This window comes from Jaminaea rosea, assembly GCF_003144245.1.
Source record: "Jaminaea rosea strain MCA 5214 unplaced genomic scaffold BDZ90scaffold_1, whole genome shotgun sequence".
In the NCBI taxonomy this organism is placed as follows: Eukaryota; Fungi; Basidiomycota; class Exobasidiomycetes; order Microstromatales; genus Jaminaea; species Jaminaea rosea.
This window is the reverse complement of record NW_020289975.1, coordinates 1,002,539-1,025,124: the sequence shown is the minus strand read 5'-3', so window position 1 is coordinate 1,025,124 and position 22,586 is coordinate 1,002,539. Positions and strand designations below refer to the sequence as shown.

Sequence of the window (22,586 nt, the reverse complement as noted above, 5' to 3'; positions counted from 1 at the left end):
CTGGCTGCCTGGCTGTCCCGAGGTGTCAGATAGAGCGATCGCCAGGCTGAATGAGCGGGGTTGGCAGATTCCTCGACCGCCTTGGCGGCACCGCCCTGCACATCGGCGTACTTGGAGCGTTCACAAGCCCTGGCCCGCAACTACGCGCCCGCCCACGACGTACGGGGCCGCAAGGTGGCGTTTTCGCCCCGCCAAAAAGTGTGGGCCACTTCGGAGTCCCGAGCTTCCATGTTGTTGAGCTGGCTGGACTATGAGATGCGCACGAGAGGGGGCCAGCGGATGTCGTCTCTGTCATGTTGCCTTGCCCGTACGCGCGTTGACGGATCGCACGCAGAATGGAATAGAGAGAGGAGCACTGCATCGAGCCGCACAAACAGTCACGTCGAGTGCATACCGCCCAGGCTAACGATCGCCGCTCACTGTTCGGGCAGGGTGCGAGATGTGCGCTCGCTCTTTGCTGCTGCCGAAGATCTCAGACGTCTGCTGCACGGCACCCGCTGCCGTCCGAGCTATCCTGGATTGAGGCGGGACCCGCCAGGCGAGACATTCAGTACGCCGTCCTCTCGACGTCTGAGCGCCCATTAATTCGGCTGGGTGTAAACCGTAGCTCCGTCTTCGGACCAAATTGCAGCACACACGCGACTGTCGACCCTGAGCTTTCATCGATGTGTTGGCTGGTCGAGCTTTCTCGCACAAGGCCGCAATATCACCGCTGCCTAAACGCAGGAGCGCGCCCTAGCGTCTCTCTGAGCTCAGTAAGCTCGCAGTACATTGTCGAGGCCTCTCAGACACTGCGTCCAAATATTGCCTTTGCCCACAGGGCTCCGTGATCCCGGTCGTCTACACCCCGGCTTGCGTCTTGACTCTCTCTGTCTTCTCTTTACCCCTTCTTTGACGGGTCGAGATCGCTGATCGTCGCCGATGGACCTGGGTACAGAAGCCATCGAAGTGGCTATGAAGCACGCGGAGTCGTCGGGAAGCTCCCTCATCATCTCTCCTTGATGACTGCTCCAACCATCTCTTCTTCATCCTTGTTCACACAACAAAGGCCCTCCTTCACCCCTTATTCTGCCTTGCGGCGTTCGGCGTCTCCGACACCTGCCGACGTTGCCTCTCTCATGCTCATGGAGGAGACGTCGGCAGCTGCCCAATACAAGGCAGAACGTCGACGTCGCCAGGTTAGAGAGGCTCAAGCTCGTGTGAGTTCACCAGGTTGAAATGGGCCAGTGAAACCGTGCCGCTTAAGCTGATACGACCCGTGCTTGGTGTTCGTCCTTCCAGTTCCGAGACCGCAAAGACCGTGAGCTCGAAGAGGTAAGCACGAAGCCGTGCTGAGTTAAGAGCTGAGACGCAGTGATCCGACAAAGCTGACACTCTGATTCTCCTCCTCCTCCTACAGGCACGCCTTCAGGCAGAATCACTCTCTTTGCAGCTTCATCGATCGCGTCAAGAGAATGTATCTCTACGCGCTCGTTTGAGTCGTTACGAGACCGTGGAAGATGCTGTTGGCGGCAGCGGCAGCGGCGGCGTCGAATCGTCAGATCGACCACTACGGCTCCACGTCCGATCGGATTCTCAATTGACTTCGCCGACACTTGACCAAGCTAGGCCCTCGACTCAGCACGGCGGTTCCACTGCCATTGCTAGTGGTCTTGCTGGGTGCAGCCTGGCTGGAGGCGACCGGATGTCGTACCACGGTGCTGGTCACTTCTCAGGGTCGGGAAGTAGCCAATTGGAGGCGTTTGGTCTCCCAATGCTCAACGAGACGACCTTGTCTGAAGGGTCGACGAGATCGACGTCGAGCTCATCGTCGTCGTGGACGCACCGATACGGAGTCCCCAGGTCGGCCGGACCTCCTAGTCACCGACAGCACAGCTTACCGGATTCGATGTCAAGTCGACCGTACAGCTCACTCGAATCGCATACCCCATACGCTGGACCGGGCGAGAACATGGCTTTGCGCATGGGCTCAATAGACACTGCAAGGTTTACGCCCCTGGACCAGACCGCCTCGTCATCAGATGGAATGCTACCTGATCATCTGACCAAGGCGACTCCTTTGAATGACATGCGTTGGGCGGCGGAGGAGACGACTGCGCAGTACGACCGACAGACTGCAAGAGGAGCACATACCGGTTCTTCACAAGGGGCCCCATTGATGGGAATGCCCGTCAGGCCTGTCCAGCACCAGCAGCAGCAGCACCAGCACCAGCAGCGGCGAGCAGACGAAGTGCAGGCATGGCGCCCGGATACGCTCCAGCATGTAGCGTCGCATCAACCATCGTTCGTATACCAACCACTCTCGCTGGAACAACCAGGCGTTTCGACAGGCATGCCATCTCAGCCATCTTCAACGAGGGGCTCCAGCCAACAGCCGCATTCGCCAATGGACGCCGTAAACCTGTGGCAAAGGCAAGACAAGCGTCGCTCGTAGCGGAACGCGATGCTGTGAGACATTGCATCCAGACAGCAATATTTAGCTGGGCACGCACTGAGAAATGTGGCCCGCTAGACGCTGGATGGCTTGACAGGTTGTTGAGCTGGGCAGTAGCAATGTCGACGGGGCACAGTGGCGGGCGGGCGGACTGGGACGTGAGGCTAGTGACGTGATCAAAGATGACTGGGATTGGAGACACACCCACTGATAGTCTATGTGAGCTGATTCTGTTAATATTCATGCGCTGTAATACCATGCGGTCTCGAGTGGAAGCGGACCCGTAGCGTTGGCGAGAGGAATGGCTGATTGACCACGTGGCGTCGTCAAGTCGTCTCCGCTTTCCAACTCGATGCAGAGGTTGGCAGCGCCGCGCTCAGCGCTCATTTTGTCTCTCTTTGTTTCCATCTCCCGCCCCCATCGACACAAATATCCTCAGCTCGAGGCAAGGCGAGCAATCTCTGCAATGTCTTGGAGAAACAATTCACAGAGGACAGGCGAGAACGCCGCACCGCTACAGAATGCCCGTCGCTGGGGCGGCGGCGGCGGTGCAGGAGGAGCCAGCGATGGATATGCGCCTCCTCCGATGGCCACGTCAGCATCATACGGCCAAGACGCAGCGGCAATGGCAGCAGCTGCCAGAGCCGCGGAGATCGCAGCAAAGCTCGCCGGTGGTGGTGGTGTATATGGAGGGGAGAAGCGAGACCGAGCAGGGTCGGATGGCAGCCCCGCCGGAGGAGATGATGGTGAGTCATTTGCATGCTGCGCGGTGCCCTGGATTAAGTTGTTTCCCTTCTCTTACACTGTGCATTCTCTTCTAGCACCGCGCAAACGACGCTCTCGCTGGGGTGATGCTGCACCTACCACGGGAGTGACGACGGCAATTACAGGCGCTGTCAACGTCGCTGACTTGGACCGATATGCTCTCTCGGTACGCCTCGACGAGATCTCACGAAAGCTGCAAACAGGCGACGTCGTACCACCAGACCGCGAGCGCAGTCCATCTCCTCCTCCTATCTATGATGGGCAAGGGCGTAGGACGAACACCAGGGAGGTCCGCTACCGCAAGAAGCTCGAAGATGAGCGCGTGCAGATCGTCGATAAGCAACTCAAGCTCGACCCGAACTACCGCCCACCCGCCGAATACCATGCCTCGAAGCGCAATCGTCAGCCTCAAGAGAAGGTCTATCTCCCTCTCAAGGAGTTCCCCGAAATCAACTTCTTTGGTCTCCTCGTCGGCCCTCGTGGCAACACGCTCAAGGGCATGGAGAGGCAGTCCGGCGCCAAGATTGCCATCCGCGGCAAGGGCAGTGTAAAAGAAGGCAAAGGTCGAGGAGGCGACGAAGACGAAGAGGACATGCACTGCGTCATTACCGCAGACGACGATGCTAAGGTCAAGCATTGCATCCAGCTCATCAACAAGGTCATCGAGACGGCAGCCTCTACCCCTGAGTCGCAGAACGACCACAAGCGGTCCCAGCTTCGAGAGCTCGCCACGCTCAACGGTACGCTGCGAGACGACGAGAATCAGGTCTGCCAGAATTGCGGCGCAAAGGGCCATCGAAGGTTCGAGTGCAATGAGCAGCGCAACTATACGGCTCATATCACCTGTCATCGATGTGGTGGACAGGGACATCTGGCGAGGGATTGCACACAGCCCAGGCAGGGCTTTGGACCGCCGGGAATGGGACCAGGTGGTTTCGGAGGAGGAGGCATGCCAGGTGGACCGCAGCAGCCTGGTGGGCCCAACGGCGGGGGTGGGTTTGACTCCGAGTACGCAAGCTTGATGGCAGAGCTCGGCGAAGGGGGCGCTGGACGTGGTGGTTCGGGCACGCCAATGGGCGCAATGGCTGGCGGTCCAGGCGGACCATCTGCGCAGCAGCCAGGTGGACCAAGCAATGGGACGCAGCAGCAACAGCAGCAGCAACCACAACTGGGCCCGGATGGCAAGAAGATCCCGCCCTGGCGTCAGCCGGACATTTGGTCAACTCCTGGCTTCTCTGGACCTGGCGGAGGTGGAGGCTTCGGCGGACCGCGACGAGGCGGCTACGGGGGAGGGTTTGGTGGGCATCACGGAGGTGGCTTTGGTGGGCCAGCAGCTGCGACGGGCGCCAATGCGTATGGTCCCACGGGCGGCCAAGGCTGGGCCGGCGCAGGCGGAGCAGGTGGCTATGGTGCTCATGCAGCTGGAGGCTACGGTCAAGCTGCTGGCGCCGATGGCCATCAGCAGCAGCAGCAGGGACAGCAGCAGGACTACTCGGCAGAATGGGCAGCCTACTACGCACAGCAAGCTCAGCAGCAGCAACAGGGCACCGGCGCAGACCCAGCAGCTCAGCAAGGAGGAACAGCACAAGGCGCTGCTGCAGGTGGCGAGCAGAAAGACTACAGCAAGGAGTGGGAAGAGTATTATCGCCAACAGGCGCTGCTTCAGCAGCAACAGCAAGGTGGTGGTGGAGGCGGGTACTAAACACCGAGACTCTGGCTGCATCACGAGCGATACGAGCTCCTCTGACCCGCCCCTATCTTGCTACTACCCTCTTCTCAAGGCTGACTACGCTGTCCTTGCGTAGAGGTCGGCGCAAGACAGGCCTCACTAGCACCTTCCCCTTGGCTAGCCCGGAGCGAGCATTCAAAAGAGCACGACGTGCCTACCTGAGTGGGCTCAACTCACTTTCTTTCCTCTAACCGCCCCTGGCATCCACCCCTGTATCGTCTTTCTGACCATCCCCTACTGTTTACGCTTCTCGTGCTAACAAATCACTCTGCTGACCTCGATGCGAGAGTAGCTCGCAGAGTAAGACTGACCTGACCTCGCGCACCAGCGTGCTCTACTATCTTGACTGTCGCTCCTTCTCCTGCTCGTCCCCGTCAGCTGCTCAAGTACGCCGCAGACACGCGGGCATCAAGGCAGGGTAGACCCTTGTCGCGCTGCAGGGGGAGATTGAGCGATAGACGACTGACTATTGCGGCCAGCTTAAAGGTCCGGGAATACTCGCGAGACTATTTGCCTGCCTTCCCTCATGTCCACGCTAGCGCTACCTCCCCTCGCGTCCCATTGCAACCTAGCCCCAAAATGCGCGTCGACCAGCTCTGGTCGGCCGTTCAACGCTACATGCAGAGCACGGTACGAATCTCCGTCCCGGTGAGTCGTCGTTTTCCGTCTTGCTGCTGTGGCTCCGACCTCTCCTCGTCTGCTTCTTGTTCCGATCTCTTGGCTCCTCAGAGGGCGGCTGCAATGAGATGACGTTGCAGAGTAGCCACCGATCCCTGCGCAAGTGCTGAGAGCGCCAAGTCATTGTCGATAGCTTCAATTGCAACAAGGGCGAGCACAAGTACACGAAGAGGCGAAGCGTACGTACGGGGCGCCAGGAAAGGAAAGTCCGATGGACGAGATAGAAAGAAGGACGGCAGAATGACGCGAAGAGAGATCGCCTACTTGACGTAACGATACCTGACCCTCTCTGCCGCCAGCAAGAAGATTTGGATCTCCCTAGGCTTCTCGACATTTTCAGCGCTCTTAGCGCTATTGATTCCTTCGCCAACCTGCAATCCCATCTTGCCCGCCTTGAGCGACTCAGGCACGATGGTATAACCCAGCGGCCCCACATCGCAATTAGGGCAGAGCAGGTACTTGACTGTCAAGGCGGGACCAGTCGAAGCGGCGGGAGCGGACGTTGGATCAATGCCGCTCGCTGTGGTAGGGGAGGTTGAGGAGGCTGTGTCGCGCTGTGGGCTTGTGGGGCTGCCGCTGCTGATGGGAAGACCGGAGCCAGCCCCGCCTCGGCCAAAGGGCGCTGTGCCCTTTCGTCCAGGCGGAGAAGAGGGCCGCTCTGGTGGAGATGTTGGTCGCTTGGAGTTGCTGCCCTTGCTGCCGCTCTTGTCACCACCGCCGCCGCTGAGGAATGTTGAGCGGCGGATGGGGGGAACGACCCTTCTCCTCGCAGGGGCAGCCGCGGGCGTCGTCGCCCCGCTCGCAACAGTCTCTGTGGTCTCATCCTCGCCAGCGCTCCCCGCTGCATCGCCTCCGCCGCTACTTGTGGGCATTCGCCACTCGGCGTCTTTGCTAAAGGCAATGTTGTCAAAGCTCATTGCGCTCACCACGCTCCAGAAGGGTCGGATAGGCGTCAGACACTCAGCGCTAGGCGGTGCTCCGGGAAGAGTGCTCCTGACCCCGTCCCTCCTCTCCTTGAGCGCTCGGATATGGCTCGCCGGAGCAGGCGGGGGCTGAGGAGTGGGTGGCAAGCTGGACGACTGGGGCAACCCGACGTCAGGCTGCGAGAGTGGACCACTCTCTGCAAGCTCCCACATGGCCATCCCCTTTGCGACCAGCTTGCATCCGCACTCCTCCCTCGGGCACCAGATTTCCGCCAGGTTCGTTCCTCCCTCTTCACCGCCGTCTCCACCCTCTGCTGCTTTCTTCACCATGCGCGCCTCAAGAGCGAGGAAGGCGTCCTCGACGAACGTCTTGCCCGCTAACGTCTGACCCAAAATGGAGGAGAAGGGCTGGCTAGGATTGGTACCGGGCTTGTAAGAGGGGGTGGAGGCGGAGAGGGCCGCCAGGAGGTCGGCTTGAGTGAAGCCTGCGAGACCGGCACCTTTCCCGTTGCCTGCGCCGTCGTTGGCGGGTTCCGTTGCCTTGGGGGTAGCTTTCTCGACGATAACAGAGGCACTCGTGTCGCTCTCCGACGTTGGAGAGGCCGTCATGCCTGGGTAGCCCGCGCCATCCCCCTCCGTCAAGACGTGGAGGGACGTCTTTCTCTTCTCTGGCTGTGACACCACTCTACTGTTGTTGGACGAGGAAGTCGACGAGTAGGATGATGCCATGGAAGCTGCCCTCTTGGTTCGTTGCTCCTCCGCCTCTTTTTCCTGGACTCTCTGCTTCTCATCTGCTTGCTGCTGGTGAGCATGCTGGATGTAACGTCGTAACTCGATCCAGTCGCCGCTCCCTGCTCGAATGTGACTCGGCCCTCGAATCTTGAAGCCAGCCTTGAGGAAGAAAGGTAGAGTCTCTTCATGGCATATGAGACCCACACATTCGTACCCTTTGGCCTTCTCCAAGTCTCCCTTCTTGACCTCGCCACGCCCCTCTTCTGCTCGGCGTAGACGCATCATGAATTCTTCGAGAAGGCGCAGACCTAGCCCTTTCCGGCGGAAGGGCTCGTCGACGACGATTGCATGGAGGCAGACCATCCATGCCTCGATGCCTTCTTCTTCGTTGGAGACAAGATGCTCTGAGAGGGCGCGAGCTGACATGGATGCAGCTGCCGTTGCATTGATGTAACCGATGATTCTGCGAGGCGTCGATTGATGGCCCACGGAAAGGGGACCAGCGACCTTTGGAGGAGGCACAGGAATGTAGGCGCCAAGGAAGAGGTGAGGGGCCAACTTTTGGCGCAACTGCATTCTGTCCTTGCTCGCGCGATCATCTGGAATGAAGGAAGCGCGTTCGATGACGTGACACTGAGCTACTTCAGATGGTCTAACCCAGTCAAAGGTCAAGCCCTTGGGGAGATTGGTACCAGTGCGACCCGACGGACCAGATAGTGGCATCGTTGTCGATCGTGAGGGCGCTTTGCGTGTCGTCGACGAAGAGGCTGAGGCTGATGGCACGGGTGAAGAGGGCGCCGCTGCCGTTACAGGAGAAGCTGCTCCCGAGCCTGTCGCGGCCGCTGCCTTGCTAGCATGAGCGGGCGAAGCTGTGCCGGATGCAGAAGATGATGACGACGAGGGTACTGGCGAAATGGATGCTGATGTTGAGGCTGAAGCGGACGCAGCAGCATTCGCAAGGTTGCTCGAAGGAGCTGCAAAGCTTGTCGCCACGCGCGTCATCGTAGGTCGATCGCCAGGCGTACCCGGTCTGCTGCTCCCACCATCAGGACTCGAGCTACCGCTACCGCCGTTGCTGCCCGTGCTCACGACTCGATTTCTCGGATCTCGCGTGGGGTGACCCTGACGATCTCTGTTGCCCGTGAGGGAGAGTGTATGACGAAGGCTGGCGCCCCCGCTGAAACCAAAGGACGAGCCTGCGCGGTTGCGGCCACTCTTGCCATTGTCTCTGGAAGGTGGCGAGGTTGAGATGTTCTGCGAAAAGGCCCTCGCTGGCGGGGGGAAGAAGGGCAGCGGATTCATCGCGGGCGATTGCGACCAGATACGGATATCCAAAGATGATGGAGACGAGTGAAGTGCAGAGATACGAGGAGGAGGATCGATCCAATGGGCCGATTTGCGCTTGCAAGATGGAGCAAAATGACGAGGGGGGAAGATGCGATCGAGACGTCGAGCGACGAGCGACAATGACGACGACGAGTACCGACAACCAACGACGTCAACGAGGGTCGTAAGTAACTGACCGTCGATTGCCAATGTGCGCTGCTATTCGGCAATCGTCACTAGCCCACTCTGTTCTGTCTCTCTTCGTACGACAGGAGCGAGCAAGCCGTCGCAGGTGGAGCGCGGGAGTGTGAGCAGCGGCGCAGGACAGGCAGGGCGACTCGCGGGCAGCTGGCCCATTCAAGAGAGAGATTCAGGGCGGCGGCGGCGGCGCCAAAACGGCAGGGCGGCATGTCTCGACCGCTCCGTGCCCTGCGCCTGCCCTCTTTGCTCCCCTCAGATCAGATCCAGACCCCCAGCTTTGGTTTTGGGCTCGACTCGACGACTTGAGCGAGCGAGCGAGCGAGCGAGCGAGAGAAGGCGACGACGACATCGCACCGGTGGGCGCGGCTAGCCAGAATCAATTCATCCCGACACCTTAGCCTGCCAAGCCTGAAGAAAGCAGCCGGCTGCACAGCAACTCGGACCTTGATTATTAGGCTCCCACAAGACGGATTGGGGTCGTCACGGGACCATCGACGACGCCTCTTCGAAGGCACTCTTAGCCAGCTCCAAGAGCGACAGGATTCGTCGTCATGGACGCCCGCTCAGCCACCCAAGACGCGACGCTCTACTTGCTCCACGCCGCCTTTGTCTTGGCCGTGGGAAACGACGCAACTCGTGGTCATCGAGATCAATCGGCCTCATCGTCGTCACAGCCTCTGCCTTTACTTGGGGCTACACAAGCCCGCAAGTTCTTACAAGCTGTGCTCGACCAGACGACGACCAGCGAGATTGCAGAAGGGGCCACGGGTAAGCGACGACGCCTCGCAGGTGGGGGCGGCTGCGGTGCGAGAAGGTCGTTGTGGCTTGAAGGCGACGGTAGGAAGAGCGACTCTACTGTAGCGGCCACTGCAAGCATCTGCAGCGCACTCGACCACCTACCAGCACATTGGAGGTTGCACAATGTCCTCTGCCAAGGGTGTGGGAGCATAGCGCTACCTGGTATCACAACGGCTTCGACACGCGGCAAGAGGCGGCGTGATTTCGATTGTCTCGTTTGCTGCAAAGGTCATGGTGGTCAAGGCAGGATGCGAAACGGAGGCTTTGCTGCCGTAGGCTTGCACGATGAGGACGAGAAGGTCATGAAGAGCAGCAAGGCTGCCTTCGCCTCGGCGCGTAAGCGAAGGACAGGTGCGAAAAGCCATGGTTCGCAGCCGCTGATGGCAACAATCATGGAGCCAAAGCCACCTCGCGGAGCATCACGATCGGCATCCATGACATCTGCCTCAGCCAATGCGAAGGGGAAGGAGGCGAGCAGAGAGCTCGCCACGGCTGCTCCGTCTCCGCCTGCTCCTTCTACCTCTGACAGAGCCTCATCATCACGCAGCGAATACGTGGCCAAGCCTACGTCCCTCTCCTCAACAGCGAAACAGACGAACAAAGATGTCCAGCCCGTGAGGCAAGCTCAGCAGCTTTCGGCGCCGACATCTCCATCCAAACCCCTTCTCAGAGGCGCCACAGCTGGCAGCGCCCCCGGCACGGATCGCCACGAGAAGCGTCACGACCACAAGGCGGCGTTGCGTGCTATGCTCTCAAAAGACAAGGGAAGCGGGACCGCTCGCGACAAGAAGAAGGGACAGCCCAAGGCGGACGGTAGTAGACAGGGTGGCGCGACGGGAGGAGGCGGAGGTGGGCTGGCTGACTTTCTTGCCGGCTTGTCGTGATGAGGGGACCCAAGAGGCATGTATACCTGCCCAGCGAAGCAGCCCATCGTTCGGTTTCCAACATTGAACGAATCTTGATCTCATCCTCGATCAATGTCAGTCATCTCCGGTACGTGATGAGCGGTAGCTTCTTGCCGAAGGTGGCGCAGTGCAAGCCCATCACTGATCACGACGGGGTGGCGCCGACTAACGAACTTGACTCTTCGGGCCTCTGGTCACAACCCCCGACCCAGCGGTACTGAAGGGGCTGTAGAAGCGCCGATTCAAGGGCACCGCCTCCAGCCGCGCTGCCTATAAGTAGAGGTGGCTGATAGCTCGTCGTAACTCTTCATTTGACACCCATCTACCAAACACCTCACCAGACCATGACGCTTTCCTGCCTGCTGCTCTCCAGCCTCTTGGCCCTCCTCGCCCTCCTGAGCAACGAAGCGCTGCCTGGCGCTGACGCCCTCAGCATTCAGCCCCGCGCGGTCGATCCAGTCGGCCCCGGGTCCTCCTCTGACAACGACAAGGACTCGAACGCCGACTCGCTCGAGGTGCTCTGCATGGAGGACGGAGAAATGTGCATCCGCGCCGGTACGGGCATCTGGTTCCCCGATGCTTTTGGGATCTCAGGTTCGCAGGTTCAGGCGCAGGGATCCACGCTCTACATGCTCGACAAGACCGGGGGTAATGGCTCGTTGGCTTGCGGCGCTTCTAAGGCTCTATTCAGCTTCGTGGGAGGGGACGGGCCGAAGATGTTCGACGGGCGCGACCAGAATGGGGTCAAAAACACGCAGTTGACGGTGCGTTGCGGCGAGTACTGCGTGACCGCACGCTTTATGCTGACCCGGACTTGGGCTCGGTTCATCGCACAGGGCTACTTTGGCTCTGATTCCTCCCAGATCGTGAGTCTCTCTACACCAGCACTCTCGAGACTCCGACGCTTTCAAGCTGACCCAGCTCTCGTGCGCACCCCACGCAGACCACACACGGCGTCATTACGACCCACAAACGCGGCGAAGATCTCGTTGTCTACTGCGAGTAGCAGCACAAGCGCGATGACATGTACCTCGTTGCTCTTGAACCTTACCATGAATCCGCGATCCTCTTTGCCTTGCTCTGAGCACCCATCGCTCCTTTGTTGAGATTGAGCGTGGCTGACCCTATACCCAACGGCCCGCGATGGCTGTTCATTTGCTCCACAGCCTGCTCTGCTTACCCCGACCTCGAAGCCGTCGATGCCTCCATCCCTCTCTCCTCTATTCTGCCTCGCAAGTCTCCTCATCCAAGCCAAGACGCACGTCAAGAGATGCGTCCTTTCAGCTTGATCCTGTCCGTCCTAGCAGCCGGAGTGACTGTCTCAGGCGTTGCTGGGCTAGCCATTGACTGTACGTTTCCGGCTTCGCTGCCTTGTTTCGAACTGTAGAGCGCCTTGCTGACTCTCGTCCCTACGCCGCCTTTTTCTCTCAGCACGCATAGCCGACGAGAACCTCGGGGACCGCTGCGGCGAGGAAGGTATTTCTTGTATTCTGTAGGGACAGGTGTCGCAAAGCTTTTCCTCCATCCTCATCTGACGAGTGCCTCTTGCCCTTCTCTTTGTGTCCTACAGCGCAGGCCTCACCATCTTCGTCACCGGCCAGGGAATAGACCGCAGCGGTCCCGCATCAAACAACTCCCGGTGGTACGTCCTAGAGAGAAGCGGTGCCACGGGGGAAGCGCGTGGTTGCTCTGGAAGCACTGTCACTTGGACTTCGTATCCTGGGCTGAACACCTTCAAGGGTACAGACAACGAGACGACTAGAAATGATAGGCGAGTGCGAGAGTTAGGCTTGCGGAGGATGTTGCATATGAGATTGACGCTGCAATCTGTGCCTAGAATCCGAGCGTTCTACCTTACGGATTCGTCCAAGATGGTAATCAAGGGGACGCTGAGCTCTGAGGTTCCGGGAGCAGATTTGGTATTAGGTTGTGTCAGTAGACGATCGCGAGCTGTGGGCTGTGATATTCTACTGGCGACCTCGCGCTGACTCCTTGCTGCTAATGCGCTCGCGTCGCTGCTCAGTACCCACCGCCGGTGCGCAAGGCAGCCACGGCGACCATCAGACCAAGGCTTGAGGAACTCGATGGTCCTCAAGCCCCTCTGTCAATCTCGGGTTCCCTTGGTCCCTCCAGCTCTAACAGCACCGAGCACCGCCACACCCTGGGCGAAGCCTGCGCCCTCGACGGAGTCATGTGCCTCATCACTGGCCAATCTATCAGCCTTGTCAACGCCAGCGATGGGAGACTGGCCTCCGAGCGAATTGACGGGGGAGCTACGGTATATCAGATCAAGGACGATGGCGCATACGGAACTATCCAGGGATGCGATGGATCCCGGGCTAGGTGGAGCTTTGCGGCTGGCGAAGGGGAGAAGGTATTCGATGGGAGAGATCATGTGGACCACCCTAATAGGAAGCTGGCGGTGAGTTTAGCGAAGCGCAGAGATCATGCAGCATTACGCTGACCGCCAGAGCTATTTAACCGTTGGTCAGGCTTTCTTCATCCAAGACCCTTCCAAAGTCACCGTTCACGAGCGTGTCACGAGCTACGAGCGAGGCGCCGATTTGACCATCTTCTGCGGGCCATAGGCAGACGAGGCGGCCGAGTGCTCTGTCTCTCTCTCACGTCGCCTGGCGATCATCGCGCATGCTGAATAGACTTCATGTGATGCTTCGCTGCCTCGTGGCGAGAGAAGCCTGAGGGCTATGTCTGCGAGACGTATTCGTACTCATTGACGGGGGAGTAAAGGGGATGGACCATGGTGGTTTGTACAAGGAGCAGTTGTGAGTCAGCATCGCTGCTGCGTCATCAACGCCTGCTGCCACCAGCGCCCGTCCTCCCAATAGGCACGCCGAGTCCAAATCCACCACTCGTGCCACCAGAGAAGCTTCCGCCAGTGGGCCTCGCAGCCGGCCTACCAGCTGCAGCGGTGCCTCCCGACGAGGATGCTGCCGCGCTACCGTCCGGCCCTCCCTTCCCCGGGTTGCTAAAGCTCCAATAACCTCCTGCCCCGCTCCTCCCTGCAGATCCCCTCGCGAAGCCGCTCGTGGCTGCATTGACTGCAGAGAAGTCCATAGAGACGCCTGGCTCCTTCTCAACCTCGAGGAGGTCCACCAACTTTCTGCCAATGCTGTTCACCCGCTCCACATTCCCCCTGTCCCTCAACCAAAGGGAGATCCTGTTCGCCTTTGGTCTGGAAGAGAAGACGGCGCCAGTAATTTCATCCTCTGTGTCGAGCTCTTCTCCAATCAAGGCGAGCACGAGCCACATCCAGCTTCGGTCTAAGAGGGCCGGGTTAGTTGCCGAGCGTGAGAGGGAGATGGTCCATTTGCCGCCATTGGCATTGGCGGGGTCCTCCCACATAGGCTTGATGCCGTTCTTAAAAAGATGATAGTTGGAGTGCAAGTCGAGCTGCGAAGGGCGCTTGATGGTCGTAAAGACGCCCATGAAGGACTCGACTGTACGGTACGCGCCTAGCACTTTGAGAGCGGCTTCCCATGAGTCGGCGCCTGGAGTGGCGCTGGAGCTCTTGAGAGTGGCTGATGGTGGAGCCGCCGAGGAAGCGCGTGGGTCATAGACGTCCCAGCCATGCTCAGTACCGCTGATGGTGTGGTGAGTGGGCGCAGATGCGGGGGACTTGGAGTCGAAATAGACAGTCCACTTGTGCTGTAGGGGGTGGTGGCCCGTGGGAACGGGACGTTGAGCTGAGGAGGGGGGCTTGGATGGTCCAGCGGCGGCATTGCTACGGTGTGAGAGAGGAGCAGTCGATACAGGAGGGGGCATGGTAGGCGACGTCTTTGTTGCCGCTGAGGTAGAGCCTAACATTGGTGTGGTGCGTGTCTTGGGGCTCCTCGTCGGGCTTTTGGTTGGGCTGGACGAGAAGGGGTGGCTGCCTCCCACCCCGTCACTCTTGCCTGCATTGGGGTCAGCTCGGTCCCAAAGCGATCCCTTCTTCTCAAAGGGCTCGTCCCACGATGCGACCGACTTGGCAGGGCTTGAATGACCCTTCTTTGCCATTCGCTCGCGGATGTCATCCAGGCTTGGGATCCCCTTGCTCTTCTGCTCACTGGTCGACGACGCTGCGGTGGTGGCGGTGGTGGTGCTGCTGAGCTGCGTGGCCTCGCTCGTCGTCGAAGGCAAAGACGTCGAGGGAATGGAGGGAGACGTCGAGGCGGATGCCGAGTCGCCCGAATTAGGAGGCATGCCGAGGACCAAGGCTTGAGGTGACGTCTGGGCGACGCTGTCTCCCTCATTGTCGGATGTGACGCTTGGAGCAGCGGGCGAGGCGCCTGCGTCCGACGAGGAGCTATTGAGTCGACCAGCAAGACCGAGTCTACCACGTTGAGGGGCATTTACTGAACGAGAGGAGGAGTGGTTATTGTGGAAGTGTCAGAGGCGCAGCGACGGAGGGGCGCGAATGGGCAGAAGCTCACCATCCAAATGACTCGAGTCCTTCTCTGGAGTGTCCTTGCCATCAAGCTTGAGCCTGCGCGGTTGAGATGAAGTCAACAATCATTCTATCCAAGTCTTCTCAGCGTGCCTCCTCACCTGGCAGCAATGTCACTCAGGGTAGGCGGCTTCTTCGAGCTTGACGACGCCGTCTTGCCAGAAGAGGCTGACCCCGCGCCGTCACCCTTGACATGAGTGGCAGAGAGTGCAGGGGATGATGCTGGGCTCGATCCCCTGGTGGCAGCAACCGACGTAGCCGGCGACGCCAGCGAAGGCGTTGCGGACGAGGGAGTCACCAGGCCGACGTGAGCCAGGCCAGCTCCAGCGCCAGCAGGAGTATTGGCATCGACGGGTGCAGGAGCGGCGACATCGTCGTCACGAGGTGTGGCAGCGCTGACCGACATCTTTGGGGAACGGCTTGGATGTGGTGAGGAGGAAGCAAGGCCTGCGAGTGCAACTGCCTCGTGGTATGGTATTTTGGCTTTAATTGCTGCTCCACCGCTCGCCAGCCCGCACGCTCTCTCGCGCTTGCTTCATCTCTTGGCCCAAGCCCCGCCCAGTACTTACGCCCCGAGAGCAACCATGCAGGCCGGCAGACAAGCACACGCACTCTGCGACAGCGGCAGTCAGTCCCTCTCGTCTCGACTGGCCGGTGGGCAGGCGCCTTGCAGCTAAGCAAGCCAACCAGCCAGCCGCTCACAGCTTCAGCTCCGCTCAGACGTGCGGAGAACAACACGCAGGCCCTGCAGAAAGAGTAACACGAATCGAAACGCAGCAAGCAAGCAGCGGTACACCGACGTGTACTCCTCACATTGGTGACGATCACAATGACCGATTCGATCACGATGAATTTGACTTTGGTCTACACTTGCCCTTCTACTTTCGCCCTCACCCACTCTGCATCGCCTCAACCATGGCGTGATTCTGGCGATCGTGCTTCTTCTTGGTCAGACTGAACTCCCGCGAAATAGCAGTCGTAGTCGTCCACTCCTCTCCGCCAGCCTCAGAAGGCCAGCACTCCATCATGCGCTTGTAGGCCGCTTTGCGCTGGTTGAGCTCGCTGATCTGGTCCGTGACATTCTCCAGCCTGCCCTTCTCTTGGCGTAGCTCGGTGAGACCGTTCTCAAGGAGGATGATCTGGAAGACGTCTTCGCGCATGCGTTCTGTCCAACGCCACTTGCGGACAGGCGCAGAATCGCCGCCAGACTTGGATGCTGCGGCCGCCTCGTCGTCACCACCCTCGGCGGCTGCCTCGCCTTCCATCGCTGGCGTATTGGTACCATTGGTTGGGCTTCCTGCTGCTCCCGCTGTGGCCCCTGGCCCGCCGACCGCACCCTGCTCCCTCCATCTCTGCATTTGCTCTTCATAATCGGCCCGATGAGCAGGCAGCGCCTCCTGTACAGCCTCCCTCAGATCGTCAAGCAGCTCATCCTGCTTGCGCTTCAGCAGCTCGGCATGGTCGTCGTAGAACTCCCTCTTGACCAGCTTGCTCATTGTGAAGCGATTATAAGGGAAGATGGCGGGCAGGTAGTTGAAGAAGTTCTCGTTGTACTCTCCCAGTTCCAACGCCACTCGAGCAGCCTTGCGCAAAGGAGGACGGAGGGTGACAGGGAACTTGTGCTTGACAGAAAAGTCCTCGGAGGCAACGAGATTCTTGATATGTTGAAATTCGGCGGCGAGGCGCCGGTCGACGGGTTTGGTAGGATAGTTTTTCTTCTTGTTGGCGGGCTCGTCGTCCACTTTGATGGGGCTGTCTCGCGAGCCTGCGGCTTTGGTCTGCGCTGAGGCGTCGACGAGACCAACAGCGTCCGGGGCAAGGCTCTCAGGAGGGAGAGAGGGCGTATCAGTGAGGCCCTTTTCTTCTGCCCGTAGCTGTAGCATGCGGTTGGAGACCTCAAGCTGAGTGCCGTTGATCAGGTACGAGGGAGGTGCGCCAGCCCCTCCAATGCCAACTCCTGCCATGCCACCGCCAGCACCACCGCTGCCAGAGCCAGATGCAATGGGTCCATTAGGGCTGCCGCCATCGGCCGCCTTGGCCCCTGCTCTCTTCTTCTGCAACTTCTCGAGCTCAATGTCGCCAGCAGCCACGTAGAAGCCCTTCGAAATGGGCTTGGCGGAGTGCGTAGGTTCATCAACGTGAAGCTCTGAGTCGTCGACGAACGGGTCGTTGACGTCGTACTCCTCGACATCCTTCCTGCGCTTCTTTCGTCTCTTGGGCTTGTCTCCCGTCTCACCGACTGGGTACTTGTTGAGGAGATGAGCGAATGGTCCAAGGTCTCCCAAAGACTCTGCCTCTGCTGGCGGTGATCCTGCGCCACCTGGCTTGGCAGACGACGAGGCTGCGGCGCCGCCGGAGTTGGACGGCCCTGCCTCGCGCGACTCGTACCACTCAGCCCAGGGGTGATTGTCCTGCTTGAGCTTCTTGTGCAGCTTCTCGGGAACATTGACCATGTAGTTCTCCGTGCTGACCTTGATCTGGAAGCGTACGGTAGGCAGAGGAGGAGGGCCCTTCGGTAGAGAAACGTCGACGGAGGGCTCTCGCTGCTTCCGCTTCTGTTTCTTCTTGACGGTGAGGACGTTCGGTGCCGCCGCGATGGGGGTCGCGGCCGCCGTGCTGTCGCCGTTGCTACCTGCTCCGTCTGCTGGCGCTGATACCATGTCGGCGTCCCCGTCAGCGTCGACCTTTGCGGAAGGCTGGGATCCGTCGGCTGCTTCCTCCTTGGCTGGGGCTTCATGGGATGCCGTTGAGACGTCATCTCCGTCGTCGTCGTCCTCGTCGTCGTCCTCATCGTCTTCGTCGTCATCCTCTTCATCCTCGTCGTCCTCGTCGTCCTCATCCTCGTCTCCCTCTCCCTCGCCTTCCCCCTCCTCGTCATCTTCGTCCTCGCCCTCTTCATCACCCCCAGGCTGCCCGCCCACGGCTACAACGCTCTCCGCATCTGCCTCGTCATTGTCACCGGCAGCATCTGTGCTTTCCACCCGACTGGTTGCTGCCTCTCCTTGCGAGCCGTTCGCTGCGCCATTGTCGATGTTGTTGCTGCTGCTACTACTGCCGTTCATTTCGCGCTGAGTATTGACGTTCTTGTCCGGGCTCCGTGTTGCAGTGCTCAGCGGCGTTGATACGCCCGAGTTGTCTGGCGAGCAAAGGGAGGCTACTGAGAAGACACCTGAGGATGCTGTGCGGCTGAAGTGCGCCCCTACGGGACCGTTGCCGTTGCGTTGGAGTCCAGCATCGTCGCCGCCGCTATGGAGCATGGGATGTCGGTCGCCGTCGTCCCCCATGGATAGCGGAGACGAGGGGTCGGCCATACGCTCAGAAGGGGGCTGCTAGGGCGATGTTTTTATCGAAAGGATTGCTGTGCAGTATTCGCGAGTGCGTGTCAGCATCAGAGTGTTACGCTGGTGTCATTGCGAGCTCGCGATGAAGCGGCTTCGTGACGCTGGATCTCGCGGCCGGACTGGGAATGGCAAGGCGCGTTGCAACACCCACTCCCGACCGCCGATACGACTTTGCCGCGGCGAGGGCCTGGGACGAGGGGCGATGGGGCGGCAATCGGCTCTATTGGGCACTCACACACGTGTTTGCGGGGATCTGCCAAGGCGGAATGACGAGGACTGCTGATGTACAGTGGGGGCCAAGAGCCACTTGATGTCTCGAGGTATGCTGATGCTGATTTGCACCTCGTTCTCCTACCAAGCTATCTCTCCTCTGCTCAAGATGGCAACTCCACCGCTCTTCGACGTCTCCTTTCGATGCTTCGACGTCGTGTGCACGCAGCGGAAGGAGAGTCGGGCGCGTCGCAGTAAGACGAGAGGCGTCGAGGCGTGCTCCTCGTCTTGTTGTTTGGAAAGGGTGGTGCGACGACGAGGAGAAGTGAGGTCAAGATGGAAGAAGGGCTGAGCTCTCGTCACCTCTCTCAACCCTCTTTCGCCGCCGATCTCGTGTCCTCGTCTTGTCGCAAATGCTGGCCAGCAATGAGGCTCGTGGGGCTCTCCAAAAGCAGAACAGACGATGCGGCCGCCGACTCGCTCTGTCCGCCAAGGACCCGTCCTCCAGTCCGCGTCAAGAGGCGGACGGCAGTTGGCACACAGCCAGGTCGCAGCTCGACTGGATGTCACCTCCGCCTCCCACCTCTCCACCACCATCACATCACCATGGTCGTCTCAACAGAAGATGAAGACAACTTTACCTCGATCACATGGGAGTCGGCAGATGATGCACAGCGGTCTGCAAGTGCGTCGAATGCAGCAGCAGGCAGCGCACCAGCGTCATCAGCAGCAGCAGCGGCGGCAACAGCCTCGTCGTCCTCGTCATCAGCTCCCCAACCAACAGGCGTAGAGCTAGTACTCGGCACTCACAACGTCGCAGACCCGTACTCACGTCCGCTACCATCAGAAGAGTCCGGCCAGCCCAGATGGCAAGGCTTCCTACTGGCTCAGGTGACCGAAGCTCGAAGAGAACACGAGGGGACAAAGGAGATGTTCGTCAGCTATGGCATCCGGGCAGAGACGAATCTACGACACTTTGCTCGCACGAGGATCGCGACGAGGAGACGCTTTCAGGATTTTCGATTCTTGAGGCAGAACCTAGCCAGAGACTTTCCCGCTTGTGTGGTGGCGCCACTGCCGGACAAGCATCGGATGGAGTACTTGACAGGGGATCGATTTAGCGATGAGTTCATTGCGAGACGGGTAGCAGAGTGAGTGCAGCAATGCAATCAGTTGCAGACGTTTCGCGACGCTGGGAAGAGCGCTCAACATTCCTGATACTCCCTCTCTAACACGCAGCCTTCAGCTCTTCCTCGAGCGAGTCTGCCGCCATCCCACCCTCCAGCGCTCACAACTCCTCCGCAGCTTCCTCGAGTCAACAGAATGGGTGAGTCGATCCAGCTTGCTTCCTTTCACGAGAGCCTGCTCTGACTTCAAGCCCCTCTGGCACACCCGCAGCACGTCGAGATGCACATGCACACCTCCTCAGCAGCTAGCGGCAGCTCCTCGTCCACAAGCACAGGCATAGACGAAGGCCCACGAGCGCCGCAGGGCATCCTCGACACCCTGTCCGATACCTTCCTCAACGCTTTCACCAAAGTACGCAAGCCGGACGAGAAGTTTGAGATCATGAAGGAGCGGCTAGAGAAATTCGACGAGGGGCTCGGGGGCGTTGAGCGTGTGGTCAGCAAAGGTCGTGTGAGATGGACAGGTGAGTGCAGCTGTGTGACGTTGTGGCGTAGACGAGGAGGAGATGTCGCGAGATCCGGGCCAGTCAGGCCCGTATCTTCGGTAGCAGGCCCATGATTCGGCTGCGGTGTCTGCGCAACGTGCTGGCGACCTCTTTCTTCTGTTGCTGGCCCCCCTTTCGCGACCCCGTTCCTTACACCTGCGTCGTGCCTCCTCTTCATCCTCGTATCCTTGCGGCTCACATCCGCTAGGATCTCCCTCTACCCCTTCCTCCTCCGCATCTGCCTCATCTCCACCACCCTCTGCCTTTTCATCGGCCTATCTCCGCAACCACGGCGGCGACTCCTCGGCTTCATCGACTCCCACGTCTGCAATGTCCCGCTTCTCGCCATGGCGCTCCACCTCATCATCGAACCAACCCCGCTCGCCATCCAATCCGGCTTCGCCCAAACAACAACTCTTGGCGCCCAATCTCGGTCTCGAATCGCAAGACCTTGCCGGTGATTACGAGGAGCTGGCGAGCAGTATCGAGGGGCTAGGCCTGCTGGAGAGCGGGATTACCGATGCGTTGAATCGTTTTGCGGCCACTTCGAACGAATGGGCTAGGATCATGAGGGAGACGGTGAGAAGCGCGCCATGACGCCGAGCCGTCATGCAGCAGTGTAGCTGACCACCGATGTCAATCTCGCCCGCCCACGCAGACCGGTCGCTCAACAGAGGACCTCTCCTCACATCTGCATGCGATTCTTGCCTACTCTGCAGCGCATCGCTCTGTCCTAAAGCTGCGCGACCAGAAGCAGGTAGACTTTGAGGAGTTGACCGACTACCTCTCCTCTGTCGTGTCAGAGCGAGACCGTCTCTCTAGCCTGTCGAGCCCGTACGGCGGAGGACACGGCCATGGGGGTGTGAGGGGCAGTGGACTGACAGGATACCTGAAGGATCGAATGGATCACCTGCGCGGCGTGGACGAAGAGAGGACGAGGGTGGAACGCATGGCCAGGCTAGACGGCAGGATCAAAGAGCTGCAGGATGCTGTCACTCTATCGCACGACGTCTCTGTGGCCTTTTCGGATGAGGTGGTGAAGGAGAATGTGGTCTTCCACCTGGCCAAAGATCAGGAGATGAAGGACCTCTTGGGGGCTTATGCGGAGGGGCAAGTCGAGATGTGGAAGAGGGGGGAGGAGGCGTGGGATGCCCTGATCCCGAGGTTGGAAGCTATCAAAGTGGATGGTTGACGATGGCTTTTCATGCTTTACATGGTAGTTTGTCTGAATTTGAGTCAATACGCAGCATCTGATTCTCCACCACCGCTTTGGGCGGCTGCCTCGAAATGAGCTGAGCTCGTTGACGTGAGAGCCGTGGTCGCGACGCGTCAGGCCGAGTCCAACACGAGGGCCCAAGCGCCGATCCGGTCGGCGAGGGCGAAAGATGCGCGTCCGCCTCGCTCACCTCCGTCCGTTCGTTGCTCGCTCCGTCATCATCAACTACCATCATCGCGCCTTGATCCCCCAAAAGCATCACACAAGCAGGCGCAATCCCCCATGTCTCTCTATACGCCCAGCTCGAAATCCAAGCGCAGAACTCCCGCAGGCTCTGGCTCGGCAAGCGGCGTTGTCCTCGACGGGATACGGGGCAATGGAGCGGGCACCCCATCGGGACGCTCAGGTGCTGCAGGTGGCTCCTCGTCTCATCGAGACCATCTGCATCACAATGGTGGCTCCTCATCACACCATCATCGCGACGGTCCTAGCGCTGCAGACTTGAGCGACGAGCAGCGACAAGAGATCAAGGAGGCCTTTGAGCTCTTTGACACGGACAAGGATGGGGCCGTGGATTTCCATGAGTTGAAGGTGGCCATGAGGGCATTGGGCTTTGATCTGAAGAAGGCCGAGGTGCTCAAGTTGTTGAGGGATCATGATCGGAGGGGAGATGGGTTGATGGAGTGGGAGGATTTCAGTAGGATAAGTGAGTGCGACGTGATGGGAGCACGAATGACGGCAAGCAATGCGCTGCTGCTGCCGCTGCTGCTCAGCTCCTCAGACTACATGAAAAGGCGACGCTGACCACTGCGCACTGCCTGATTGCCGTCAGTGAGCGATCGAATCGCAGCCCGCGACCCGATGGAGGAGATTCGTCGCGCTTTCGCCCTCTTTGACGACGACAATACGGGCAAGATCTCGGTCAAGAATCTGCGCAGGGTCGCCAAGGAGCTCGGAGAGCAACTGGACGAGGATGAGTTGTGCGTAGAGGTCACTCGGCCGTAGATACCTCGTGAGGCAGATCGCTGACAATACTACGCCCCTCCGCTCGCCCGCTTGATCAATCGCTCACTCGCACGACGACAGGCAAGCAATGATCGACGAGTTTGACTTGGACCAGGATGGCGAGATCAATGAGCAGGAATTCGTGCAGATCATGATGGATGAGAATTGATGAGCAGGCAGGCTATACCCCCGATCGAGGTCATG

The 22,586-nt window shown here is 59.5% G+C and overlaps 8 protein-coding genes across 8 annotated transcripts; 5 read left to right on the top strand and 3 right to left on the bottom strand.

Annotated features, from left to right (window-relative positions):
- Positions 1-595: 595 nt before the first annotated feature.
- BDZ90DRAFT_276768 (hypothetical protein) lies at positions 596-2,706 on the top strand. The gene is made up of 3 exons (XM_025508955.1): positions 596-1,199; positions 1,282-1,314; positions 1,400-2,706. Exons 1-3 carry the CDS (start codon positions 1,002-1,004, stop codon positions 2,432-2,434), a joined length of 1,266 nt encoding a protein of 421 aa, XP_025364909.1. The 5' UTR covers positions 596-1,001; the 3' UTR covers positions 2,435-2,706.
- A 194-nt stretch (positions 2,707-2,900) lies between these two features.
- On the top strand, positions 2,901-4,901 carry BDZ90DRAFT_257381 (hypothetical protein; the record flags this gene model as incomplete). Its single annotated transcript, XM_025507949.1, has 2 exons — positions 2,901-3,180; positions 3,256-4,901. 2 exons carry the CDS (start codon positions 2,901-2,903, stop codon positions 4,899-4,901), a joined length of 1,926 nt encoding a protein of 641 aa, XP_025364908.1.
- Positions 4,902-5,866: 965 nt separating this feature from the next.
- BDZ90DRAFT_225176 (hypothetical protein) lies at positions 5,867-8,263 on the bottom strand (the record flags this gene model as incomplete). The annotated part of the gene is made up of 1 exon (XM_025504655.1): positions 5,867-8,263. One exon carries the CDS (start codon positions 8,261-8,263, stop codon positions 5,867-5,869), a length of 2,397 nt encoding a protein of 798 aa, XP_025364907.1.
- A 986-nt stretch (positions 8,264-9,249) lies between these two features.
- BDZ90DRAFT_9268 (hypothetical protein) lies at positions 9,250-10,695 on the top strand. Its single transcript, XM_025509958.1, has 2 exons — positions 9,250-10,486; positions 10,571-10,695. Exon 1 carries the CDS (start codon positions 9,340-9,342, stop codon positions 10,468-10,470), a length of 1,131 nt encoding a protein of 376 aa, XP_025364906.1. The 5' UTR covers positions 9,250-9,339; the 3' UTR covers positions 10,471-10,486; positions 10,571-10,695.
- Positions 10,653-11,712, top strand: BDZ90DRAFT_9207 (hypothetical protein). Its single transcript, XM_025509945.1, has one exon. It carries the CDS (start codon positions 10,836-10,838, stop codon positions 11,595-11,597), a length of 762 nt encoding a protein of 253 aa, XP_025364905.1. The 5' UTR covers positions 10,653-10,835; the 3' UTR covers positions 11,598-11,712.
- Positions 11,713-12,982: 1,270 nt separating this feature from the next.
- Positions 12,983-15,410, bottom strand: BDZ90DRAFT_229305 (translation initiation factor eIF4e). Its single transcript, XM_025505007.1, has 3 exons — positions 15,040-15,410; positions 14,925-14,977; positions 12,983-14,846 (listed from the first exon to the last, which is right to left on the bottom strand). The coding sequence occupies exons 1-3, from the start codon at positions 15,342-15,344 to the stop codon at positions 13,300-13,302; spliced, it is 1,905 nt and encodes a 634-aa protein (XP_025364904.1). The 5' UTR covers positions 15,345-15,410; the 3' UTR covers positions 12,983-13,299.
- A 313-nt stretch (positions 15,411-15,723) lies between these two features.
- BDZ90DRAFT_229304 (hypothetical protein) lies at positions 15,724-18,587 on the bottom strand. Its single transcript, XM_025505006.1, has one exon. The coding sequence runs from the start codon at positions 18,247-18,249 to the stop codon at positions 15,829-15,831; it is 2,421 nt and encodes an 806-aa protein (XP_025364903.1). The 5' UTR covers positions 18,250-18,587; the 3' UTR covers positions 15,724-15,828.
- A 508-nt stretch (positions 18,588-19,095) lies between these two features.
- Positions 19,096-22,551, top strand: BDZ90DRAFT_225172 (hypothetical protein; the record flags this gene model as incomplete). The annotated part of the gene is made up of 8 exons (XM_025504654.1): positions 19,096-19,640; positions 19,729-19,816; positions 19,888-20,140; positions 20,370-20,740; positions 20,820-21,348; positions 21,634-22,083; positions 22,210-22,357; positions 22,464-22,551. The coding sequence occupies 8 exons, from the start codon at positions 19,096-19,098 to the stop codon at positions 22,549-22,551; spliced, it is 2,472 nt and encodes an 823-aa protein (XP_025364902.1).
- Positions 22,552-22,586: the final 35 nt, after the last annotated feature.